General features: G+C 30.0%; 1 protein-coding gene across 1 annotated transcript; it reads left to right on the forward strand.

Moving 5' to 3' along the window:
- Positions 1–4,199: 4,199 nt before the first annotated feature.
- Positions 4,200–8,431, forward strand: LOC110642390 (uncharacterized). The gene is made up of 4 exons (XM_021794432.2): positions 4,200–5,038; positions 5,755–5,910; positions 6,198–6,878; positions 7,127–8,431. The coding sequence occupies exons 1-4, from the start codon at positions 4,688–4,690 to the stop codon at positions 8,249–8,251; spliced, it is 2,313 nt and encodes a 770-aa protein (XP_021650124.2). The 5' UTR covers positions 4,200–4,687; the 3' UTR covers positions 8,252–8,431.
- Positions 8,432–12,315: the final 3,884 nt, after the last annotated feature.

The following is a 12,315-nucleotide window of genomic DNA, read 5'->3' on the forward strand; positions in this document are numbered from 1 at the left end:
ATTATCAATATTATTCTTTAAATTTAAATTCATTCAAAACTTAATTATATAATTTTTAAATTTATCTTATTAATATCGGGTCAAATTAAATATTTATAAATACTCGATCTATTGTCATTTCTGCGATGAATGTGAAAACTTTATATTTTTCTAGTTTCTTTACGCAACGATGATAGAGCTATGAGTTTATATATGTATATATATTAATAGATAAAATTAATCATTAAATGCTAATTAAATTATTATTATTATTGAGTAATCATTTCATATGATTGGCAGGAGAATCAACTGAAAAGAGCTTAATGCTTAAAATACACAATTGATGGGAAAAAAAAATACACAATTGTGAACATCAAAACAATTTGATTTATGCCATTTAAAAAGTTCTCAAATCAAATTGAATTTTTATTTATTTATTAAATTTTAAATGAAGTTATATATATATAACAAACTGGCAAGAATGATTCAAGTAACCTGAGCACTGAGCAGAATCATAATAGCCAGTGGTGCTGCCCAAAATGACAATTAGCCTTAAGATTCAAGACTTACATGGCATTGGGTGAGTGTGAGAGAAGATTGAACCCTTTTGTTTTTCATTTTGTTTTGATTAATAGTGTGCTACACATATGGCTAATTTTTTTTAATCATCTTAATTATTTCACATAATATAATATGATTTCTTAACTTATAAACCAATTAAACTGATTTATAAATTATAATTTTAAAATGATCCATTTATTTTTAAAGCTTAAAAACTGTGCTTATAAAGTAAAAAAAAAAAAACTAACGGATAGGGACTTTTTATTTTTATGCTTATAAGTTAGTTTGTCTCAATATTTTAATTTACTACCCTCATTTTATTTTATAATTACATTATATATCTTTATTGCATTTTTTTCACCTTTATGTTAAAAATTTTATTTTTTTACATTAATTTTAATAAATTTAAAAATTATTTCTTGTTAATTTTAATAAAATATTTGTCTATAAATTATTTATTTATTTAATTTAATATTAAAATTAAATTATATTTTAATGTGATTAAAATATATTTTAAAATATTATAAAAATATTAAGCTAATGTAATTTATTATTTGATAAAAATAATTTAGCATCTTTTTAGTTATTTCAATAATAAATATATTTATAAACTTTCTTTTTTAATCAAAATTATCAACTACTTATCTATCACTTACAAACACTTTAACTAAATATATAACTATTTAAAATTTTAATCTCTTATAAACCAAAAATAACTCATAAACACCAAGTGCTTATAATCAAATTTTTAGTATTGCATGTTAAAAAATTCATAGCTGAGTGAGTATATATTATGCATAATGCATTCCTATATCGGATAAAATAATTAAGATGATATGAATTTATAGACCTACACATATTATATAAATAATAATAATAATAATAGTAATAATAAGAGGAAATTTATTGCTCATATCATAATCTTCATATGAGAAAATTAAATAAAATGGACCTGATCTTAAAATAATTAATTCAATTCTTATTTATGTGATGTATATTGATATATACTAAAAGTGGTAGATAATGTTTTGTTTTTTACAAAAAAAAAAAAAAAAAAATTATGGATAAGAGAGGTATCCCATTCCAATATTTGGGAGAGCTTACATACTATTGAAAATTTATAGGCTTACGCATTATTATTCATAAAAATTTTTAATAATAATTGGTGAGATTTAAATTCACGATAAGATACATCAAGAAGTAAATTCTTAATCGTCCAGTCTATTTTTCATTAATGTAGTAGATAATGTACGTAGGTCGAATGCCAATACTAATTGGAGAAAATTCAAAGTATTTAATGCTCATACGACCAAATAAATTAAAGATTTTGATGGTTGGTGGCATGAAGGCCAGAAATAACCTCCCAAGTATAACGACAAGATGGTGATTATCCATACGTACATTATAATTCAATAAATTTTTTATTTGCTTGGATGAGGAATGCTATAAATTATCAATTTTCTTTTTTAATTTTTTAATTTTTTAGAAATTTGAATTCTGGGATAAAGCGTTATCAATGTGGATTGGATTACTAGTAAAATGTTTGAAGATAATGTTTTTGAAATTAAATGAGTTAGTTATTTGATTAATATCACCCATTTAATTACTTCAATTTGATTTTATCTTATTGGTAATTTTTAAAATAAAAATAAAAAAAATCCAAACTAGATTTAATCGGTTATTGAATAGATTTTCTATTTAATTTATCTAAAAAAAGTTCGATCTATTTTTTAAAAATATTGGATAAAATAATAAATCAAAATTAGCACATTTCGATCAATTCATAATTTCAAATTTTATACCTTTTAAACTCATTTATTTTAAGGAAAAAATTTATATTTTTTAATATTTGAAACACTCAAAAAAATAATTAATAAAAAATAATTTTTTGATTAAAGAAAAAAATTAAAATTTTTTTTTATGTAACAATCTGCCTCTTCGAAATGGCAGTGGCCACATATAGAACACTGCAATAAAGGGCTGGGTGTTGCTTGAAGTTCAGGGTAAGGGACAAGAATGAATCGAGTCCCACGTCAAAAAGTGAAGGGAAAGTAATAGGCTATATAAGTGGCAAGACTTATAACCTGGATAACGCGCTTTTAGACTTCAAAAAAGAAGTTTAAGGGACAAAATCGTGAGATTTGATGGGTCAAAGTGGACATTACTATCCAGTAGGTTAGAAAAGAGTCGTTACATTTTAAATCTTGATAATTTTATTAAGTAAACTATTTATTTTTATATATATATATATAAAATATAAATCGATATTATTAGTTTAATATTATAATTAAATACTATAAAATATTTTTTATTATTTTTAAAATATATAAATTATTTTTTATAAAAGAAATAGAGATTTAAGAGTTTTTTTTTATTTTTTATTTTTTTTTATCTAAAGAGTATTTTTTTTTATTTGATAGTTAATTTGGGCAATCTAAAAATGTTTATTTATTAGTTAAAAAGGAAAGGAGAATCCTTAATTGTGAGTTTGACAATTGCACTTTAAATTATATTTTGAAATTAAATATTGTCTTAGGCTAGGTGTTGATCAGGCTGATTACAACATGAGAAAATTGGTAAGTGTCCAACAATTAATGTTTTAGCCTCAAAGTTAGATATAGCAATGATGATTTCTCTGCCCTACAAACTCAAAAAGTCAAAATTCATTATCCTGTTTTAATTTTATAAAAATTTAATTAAATTAATTTTTATACTTAAAATAAAAAATTTTCATTTTTTTAATTAAAAAAATTATTTTAAAGAATAAAAATAATTTATAAAATTTAAAAATTAAATTATAATTTACAATACCTATTTTAAATGTTATTTAAATAATTTTCTTTATTTGCTGATGGCGCATAAATATAAAATATTTTTTATTAAATAGTTAATCGGCAAAACTACAGGTATTTTTTTTTTAACATTCTTTCTAAATTTTATCCTATTATTTTATGTAAATATATAATATAAAATAAAATCCAATTACATGTTGACAAATATAATATAAATATTATATAATTTCTGCTTTCCAACCTTACGCCACCCCACCATTTGTCACTGTCACTTTTTCTCCCTCTCACCGCCATTGCCACTACTCACCGTTTTCTCTTATTTCCCTAACTTTTTGAAATTATGAAGTAGAAATGATTTTTAATTGAAATTAAATCAATTAGCATAATATTAAAAGAAAAACATATATTATATATAAAAAAATTAAAATTCATTTGAATAATCTAATATATATTTTTTAAAAATATAATCATAAATTTATCTAACGCGTAAGAAATAAAATTAATGATAACTATCGAATGCAATGACTTCATTATAAGTCATGAAAGTTAAAAGTATCTGATTTTAATTTAATTCTATATTTACATTGATTATTGATATACAGTGAACGAGTGTATTGATTGTGAATAATTTATTTTTGTGATCCTTTGATAATTTATTATGATTTAGTAATAGATTTTGTATGAGAGATTAATTAGAGGCTAAAATAAAATTATTTTATTGCAAACTTTAACTTAAAAGATATTGATCGATATACTCAGAAAGCTCATTTTCTTTATGATAAAAAAAAAAAAAAAAAAAAGAATTGATGATAGATAGAAGTCAAACTAATATAGCTGGTAGATACGCCGTTACACACGGGATAGCTTCCAAGTCTGCGGACCCGAAAAGCTCTCCTCTGCTCTCCTGTCACTCCCCCACCACGACCGCGACCACCACCAGCAGCACTCCACCACCACTTTTAACCCTAACCCACTTTTGTTCTTGTTGTCTTAACCATAGTTAACTTCTAATTTGTCTCTTTTTCTCTAACCCAACGCCCTGCACTGTTTTGTCTCTTAGATAAAGACCCGCTTTTTATTTCTTCTCTCTGTCTCTGAGTAATAACTCTTATTTTTTCTTTTGAAAATCCATTCCCCAAATAACGGCATATTCTCTTCTCCTTCTCTCTCACTAAAATCCTAAGAGACAACCATTGAATTTGGTTTTCGCTTTCATTTTTCATTAACTTGTTTGAAAGGTGGAGAAAGAGAAAGAAAAGAAAAATTTTGAAGATTTTTGGATTGTTTTGAATTTGGAGATTTTGAGGTTTGTTGTTGTTGTTGTTGTGCTTTTTTATTTTGGAGATTCTTGAGGAATGGTGGTGAAGATGATGAGGTGGCGGCCTTGGCCGCTGTCTGGTCCTCGGAAGTACCAGGTGAGGCTGGTGGTCCGGAGGATGGAGGGGTGGGATCTGGTGCCGGAGGGTGGAGAGGACAAGGAAAAAAGGTTGGACAAATTAACGGTGGAGATTCGATGGAAGGGTCCGAAATTTGCGCTGAGTTCTTTGAGGCGTACGGTAAAGACGAATTTCACCAAAGAAGTTGAGTTTTTTGGTGGGGACAACGGCGTTGTTGAGTGGGACGAGGAGTTTCAGAGTCTGTGTACTCTATCGCCTCAGAAGGAGAATGTGTTTCATCCTTGGGAGATCGCCTTTACAGTCTTCAATGTGGGTTTGCTTTTCCTTCTCTCTTTGCCATTTTTATTAGAGAGTGTGTCTTTTATCCTTCCTTTTTTTCGTTGGGTGTTGGGAGACTTGCGACTGGTGAATTTCATGGATGAATATTTTTGGGTTGAGTTTATAGCATTAAAAATTCTTCTTCTTTTCTTCATGTTTTTGTTGTTTTGTTTGGGTTGCCAGCTATCAAGGCAGAAGTGGATTGTGATTGAAGAATATAGATATGTGAAGATTAGTGTCTATTTCTGCAGTTACAGACTTTTATTTTTGTTTTGCTGATTATATTTTGTAGTCAATTTAAGTGGATGAAAGATTCTTAATTTATATTTATGAATTTAAAATTTGGATATGTTATAATAATATTTCTTCACTGTTGCATCCTTTTGATCTTGTTTGACAAAGAATTTATCTTCCTGTTCATAGTTTAAGATAGGTGTTTGATCGGATTGTTTGATAGCATTTTCTATGTGATCTTTTTGAAACATGATCATTTGATTTTGCTGCTTTTGGTTTCAGCTATTTTGGAACTATAATCATTTGGTTGCAATTCTTCTTATCTTATTTCTGATATTCTTTTCTATGGTGCATAATTCTGGTCTGTGTGATTAGAAGTTCCTTAAGTTTTTATGTTCCTTCAACCCGATTTGTTTTTGGGTGTTGATAAAATAACCTTGTTGCGAGAACTAAGCTGTTGCTTTCTGATTCAGGGCACCAACAGAGGTCCAAAGAACAAGGTTCCTGCTGTTGGAACTGCTTTGCTGAACCTTGCTGAATATGCTTCTACCGCTGAACAGAAAGAGTTGGAACTAAGCCTTCCTCTCTTGCTTCCTGCTGGTGCAGCTGAGCCTTGGCCCATGCTTTGTGTACGTGCATTAGAATTTTTTATGATTTCCATCTGGATTCTGCAAGTTTTTAGCATTTATCCTTCAACATTTATGATTTGCTTGATCGCTTTGGATTTCATAAACATGAGATTTTGTGCTTTTCATATTTTTTGTGAAGGTGGTGTTATTGGAACTGTACCTATTAGTGAATTTCCCACTATTAGGTGATGGTGCCAATAGCTTCCCCCCACTCTGCTTTTTTTGAGTGCCAATCACATTTCCCCTTCCCAAAATTCACTTATTCAAACTTTGTATTAACCATACAGGTATCACTTGGCTTATTGGAACTGAGAACTGTTCCAGAAGCCACAGAGCCATTGCAAAGAGCTATAGTTCCTGTTTCATCACCACCTCAATCAGGTGAAACTGTTTCAACTGAGAAGGATGAGCTTTCTGCAATTAAAGCTGGTCTGAGAAAGGTAAAGATTTTTACGGAGTATGTTTCCACCAGGAGAGCAAAAAAGGCTTGCCGTGAGGAAGAGGGAAGTGAAGGCAGGTGCTCAGCCAGAAGTGAGGAAGGCGACTATAACTATCCGTTTGACTCAGATTCAATTGATGATTTTGAGGAAGGAGAATCAGATGAGATCAAGGAGGATTCTACTGTTAGGAAGTCATTCAGTTATGGCACACTGGCTTATGCAAACTGTGCTGGAGGATCATTTTACTCTGATACGAGGAAACATGAAGATGAGGATTGGGTGTACTACAGCAATCGCAAATCAGATGTGGGCTGCTCGTACATTGATGATTTAACTCAAACCTCTGAGCCATCTCTATTGCAAAGCTCGAAGCGTAGCATACTGCCTTGGAGGAAGAGGAAGTTGAGCTTTAGGTCGCCCAAGGCCAGAGGAGAGCCATTGTTGAAAAAGGCATATGGAGAAGAAGGTGGAGATGATATTGATTATGATCGACGGCAGCTTGGCTCTGATGATGCTGGTGCTTTTGGGGTAAGATCAGTAATTCAATTATGTTATGTTCTTTTTTTTCTTTTTCTTTTTCTTTTTCTTTTTTTTAAAAGAATTTTTTTAATGGTTCTAATTCCAGTGGATGTTATTTTAAAATGAACCTCATTGGTCATCTTGGAATATGATTCAGGGCATTCTTGTGATTATTTATTCCTTGGCTTTTTTTATTGTTAATTCCTTATACCAACTAGGATAAGTTATAGTTCTGAATGATGGCAACTGTTTTGCAGTCTCATAAAGCAGATGAGGATTCAACTGCAAATCGATCATCAGTTTCTGATTTTGGAGATGACAATTTTGCTGTAGGCAGTTGGGAGCACAAAAATATAATTAGTCGTGATGGGCACATGAAGCTTCAAACAGAGGTCTTTTTTGCTTCAATTGATCAGCGAAGTGGGAGGGCAGCAGGCGAGAGTGCATGTACAGCACTTGTTGCTGTCATTGCTGATTGGTTTCAGAATAATCATGATATTATGCCTATCAAGTCCCAATTCGATAGTTTGATTAGAGAAGGATCACTGGAATGGAGGAACCTATGTGAGAATGAGACCTACAGGGAGCAATTCCCAGACAAGCACTTTGACCTTGAAACTGTCCTCCAAGCCAAAATACGCTCTCTTTCTGTTGTTCCTGGCAAGTCCTTTATTGGATTTTTCCATCCTGATGTGACGTATGAGGGAAGATTTGACTTTTTGCATGGTGCCATGTCCTTTGATAATATTTGGGATGAGATTAGTGGCACTGGATCAGAACATCCTAACAATGATGAACCTCAGGTGTATATTGTAAGCTGGAATGATCATTTCTTCATCCTCAAGGTTGAACCTGAAGCTTACTATATCATTGACACATTAGGAGAAAGGCTCTATGAGGGGTGCGATCAGGCATACATTTTGAAATTTGACAGCAATACAATCATTCGCAAATTGCCTAATGTTGCGCAGCTATCAGATGAGAAAACAATGGGTGATCAGCCTATTGTGGCTGTTGCTGGGGAACCCAATAACCAACAGGTGAACTCAAAGGAGGAGGCCTCTGTATCAGGAGCAGTAGTAATCAAGCCTGAGGAACCAATGAAAAGCGAGGAGGAAGGGGAGGTGATTTGCCAAGGAAAGGACTCTTGCAAGGAGTATATAAAGAGCTTTTTGGCTGCAATTCCAATACGGGAATTGCAGGCAGATATTAAGAAAGGTTTAATTTCTTCAGCACCTCTTCATCACCGTTTGCAGATTGAGTTCCACTACACCCAACACTTACAAGGATTACCGGAAACTCATGCAGCAGCAGCAGTAGCAGCAGTGATGATAGCACCAGCAGAATCGGTTGATGTTGCAGTAATAGAGGTTACTGCATAGACAGTTGCTGTAAATTTTAGGAAGTGTGATTAGCCTAACTTGTTTTAATTTGTTAGCGGATTTCATATGATGTGAATGGGATTAACAAAGAGGAACCTGTATCAGCTTTTTGATAAGTTTGCAAGAGAAAGGGTTTTGTTTCTTCTAAGTTGGTCTTGAAATGGAACTCTATTTTTCTCATTTTGGCACCATGTCTGTGATTAGTTGAGATATCTACCAATTTGCTTTTGCCTCTTCTTTCCATGGAAATAGGTGATATAATGTTTTGTTCAGCACTGGAATATCTATTTCAGCCCTTACAAGTCATTGTACTTGTAACTTTTTGACATTTCTCAAAAAATTCTTCTATGATTTTGTAACTTTCAGACTGGTATATAGGTTACATTTTGCAGTTCCTTTCTGATTTCATGTTCCTATAGAAAGGCAATAATATGACATCCACCTTTAGATTTTGTAGTGAGAATCTGAATGGTTTAAACATTCTTTGGATTCTGTTTATGTGCTAAGTATTTTGATTGAAGCCAGATATTCCTTTCCTTTGCCCCATATTTTCTAAGCTGTAAAGAGCAACTTTTAAAGTGTATCCTTTTAAGAGCATGAAAAGATTCTTTCAACAGCTGCTTCCTTTCAAAGGACAAATTCCAACCAAATTTCCCTATCTGACACCTTGTGTTGTTCAAAAGGAGAGGATTTAAAAAAAAAAAAAAAACCCACTAATTTCATATTTATTATCAAAATTAGTGGATTATAGTACATTTTATTCCTTTTCTGAAAGTAATTGTGCATGTATATTATATGTTGCCTCTTGAATATTGCCTACCCCAGCTGTGGGCTTTTCCCTGTGAGCAGAATATTAACAAGTCACTTTCATGGATATTTAATTAAATGACCAAATAAAATTTATGGCTAATTTTTATAATTAGTCTCCAAATTTTACTTTGTGTTTCACTTTCGTCCCTTAACTTGATCAATTTGTTACTAAAAAATCTTTAAATTTTAATTTTATTTTATAAAAATTTCTCTAACCTGCTTTTCACGTTAGAAAAACACTGAAATTAGCGTTTTGCCTCCTTTCCACTCGCACTAAAAAAACACAGACTGTTTCAATCATTATCTAGACATATCATAAAAATACTAATACTGTTTCAATCATTATCTAGACATATCATAAAAATACCAATACCATCATAAGGAGGATTCCCTATTCAATGGAAAATGCTGAAATTGTATTTGTAGACGTTGAGTTGTAGCTTAGTGGGATATTTTAATATGAAAATCCGTTATTGTAGGTTAAAGGGATTTCTGGTGAAACAAAATTAAAGTTTAGAGATATTTTAGTAATAAATTAAAGTTAAGAAATAAAAGTAAAATATAAAATAAAATTGAGAGATATACTATAAAAATTATTCCAAAATTCATTAGCCGAAATTGCAACTGCATTAATGAAAAAAAAAAAAAATTTCTAGAAAGGCCACATATTTCTAAAGTCTATTGTAGACTAGTGGACATTCCAAAGCTAGACGACTCTTTTTGTTTTTCTTCATAACATTTATTTAGTCAATTCTCAACGTCTAATTAATTAATTAATTAAATCATTTTTAGTATTTATTTTTTCACTTGTTATCTTCTATACTTTTTTTTTTAAATTAAATTCAAGAAATACGTACACATATGGTACAAGAAAGACTTATTGTGCACACTTACACCGTCAGACAATTGCTTATTGAAAGGCAGTTATGCACACGCTTATATACCACACACACTATTTAGGCGATATGGAATTCAAGACCAGAAGCAGGAACACCACGATGCACCCACCTATTCACATCACAACTTGTATTTTTTTTTTGAAATTAAATCTAAGAAATGCACACACACATGGTATGGTACATGGAAGAATTACTTCTTAATATATTTGTTTAGCCATTTGATACAGAGGGCTTCATGGTGATAAGGACAATGATAGCAATTGATTTTGACAAACATAAAATCAGCCAAATTTTTTAACCTGGGTTAAATATTATTTACATTTTAATATTTCAATACATGATATTTCCAGTAAAAAATAAGTTTATTACTGAAATTTTTTATTATAAATAATATAAAGAGAACCTTTTTATTTTAATTAAATGTTTATTGAAGTGCAAATTTGTTAGGCTTTGGTGGTCCTGGTTGGTATAGGCAATAGGTCCACCATTCAAACACAAATGTGGAAAAATTGCTGGAATTTTTAGAAAATTATCTGTAAAGTTAAGCCAATTGCACATGAGCCAAGGACCCCCTTCAATGAGTAGGTTCAATGTTTTATTAGGTAAGAGATGGGCCTTCTTCAAGGCTGGCCATTAACTCTCTGTGTTCTTTAATCTTGCTCATGCTTTAGCTCTCTGCAGAAGATAGGCTTCTCTTCTCTTCATTTCTGGTCCCAGGCCACCACTAGTGTCTATATTTTGATGTCATGTTACTTTCTGTCTGCTTCTTGGAATTTCACATATTTTGCTGCTTTTTTTCATGTGTGATAATTCCTCTATTAGAATTATCCTTTGAAGGATCACGACTAAGGTTTCTATCCCTTATCTAACTTTTTTTTTTAATTGCCGACACAATAAATTAGATAATAATTAATGAACTATATAGAAAAGAGATAACTCTTTTTTTTTTGCGTTATAAAGATGAATATTTTAAAATGGATACAACTCAACTCAACTCAACTCAACTAAGCCTTTATCCCAAAAATTTGGGGTCGGCTATATGGATTCGCTTTCTCCACTCTGAACAATTTTGGGTTAAATCCTTCGAAATGTGTAATGCTTCTAGGTCATGTTGTACTACTCTCCTCCAAGTCAATTTAGGTCTACCCATTTTTTTCTTTCTATCCTCTAACCTAATGTGCTCTACTTGTCTAACTGGAGCCTCCGCATGTCTATGCTTCACATGACCAAACCACCTCAATCTCCTTTCTCTCAACTTATCTTCAATTGGAACCACTCCTACCTTTTCTCTAATACTCTCATTACGGATTTTATCTAGTCTAGTATGGCCACTCATCCACCTCAATATTCTCATTTCTGCAACTCTTATCTTAGATGCATACGACTCTTTCAATACCCAACACTCACTATCATATAATATAGCCGGTCGTATCTCAATATTTTAAAATAGATAGATGAGAAAATTCAAACTCGAGAACTTTTCAATCAGGTTATGCTCAATTGGTATTTTTTTTTTCCCTCCCTCTCTTGCTTATTAGGAAAATTTGGCTTCTTGCTTATCAATAAATGATGAAGATATGAAGTAAAAAATAGCTTGTTTCTATAAATTATTTTTCAGTGGGAGGGACCAAATGATATGAAATAGATAATAGAGTATAATATAAGATAAATAATTATTATGTCTTATTTTTTATGTATGTATGATGAGATAAATTAATTATTTTCCTTTTTTTTTTTTTTTATCATTGGCTCTTACTAAGGCTCAAACTAGAGAGATCATAGATTTGGAGACAACTTTGGTACCATTGAGTTAATAACAAGAGAGTATTTAGTTTCGCTTTTTACTTTTAATTTTTGATTTAAAATATATAATATATTTTTTAACTTATGAATCAAATTAAAAATAAGTAATTAATTATTAAGTAAAATTACTTAAAAATAACTTTTAAACAGTTTAAGTATTTAATTAAAATATGTTTAAAAGTAATTTAATTGGTTAAAATTATCAAGAATTAATGATATGTAATTAAGTGTTATAGTTGTTAAAATAGAATATGATATTTTTAAAAATTATTAGAATAATATAGTTAAAGAGTAGTTTCAAAATAAGTAGATAAGTTATAAGTAAAATATTCTTACTTATAATTTCTTATTTATTTTAAATATTTTTTTTAACTTATAAATCAAACCAAATACTAATTTATTTATAAGTTTTTTATTTATAAATAAATTTAACTAATTAGAAGATAAATTAAATGCTTGCTTTATTTCTTTTATAATGATTAGATAAGTTTTAATATGTAAAAATGCTAATTTATGTTTAAAATTAAGAGTTCAAATTTTGATAGTTACAAT

This window comes from Hevea brasiliensis, chromosome 5 (genome assembly GCF_030052815.1).
Source record: "Hevea brasiliensis isolate MT/VB/25A 57/8 chromosome 5, ASM3005281v1, whole genome shotgun sequence".
Taxonomy (NCBI): domain Eukaryota; kingdom Viridiplantae; phylum Streptophyta; class Magnoliopsida; order Malpighiales; family Euphorbiaceae; genus Hevea; species Hevea brasiliensis.

Excerpts from the sequence above, each read along its gene's own strand:
- LOC110642390 (XM_021794432.2), top strand. The coding sequence starts at position 4,688 with ATGGTGGTGAAGATGATGAGGTGGCGGCCTTGGCCGCTGTCTGGTCCT. Across the intron at positions 5,911-6,197 it reads AGCCTTGGCCCATGCTTTGT|GTATCACTTGGCTTATTGGA; the intron begins GTACGTGCATTA and ends TTAACCATACAG. Across the intron at positions 6,879-7,126 it reads ATGATGCTGGTGCTTTTGGG|TCTCATAAAGCAGATGAGGA; the intron begins GTAAGATCAGTA and ends ACTGTTTTGCAG.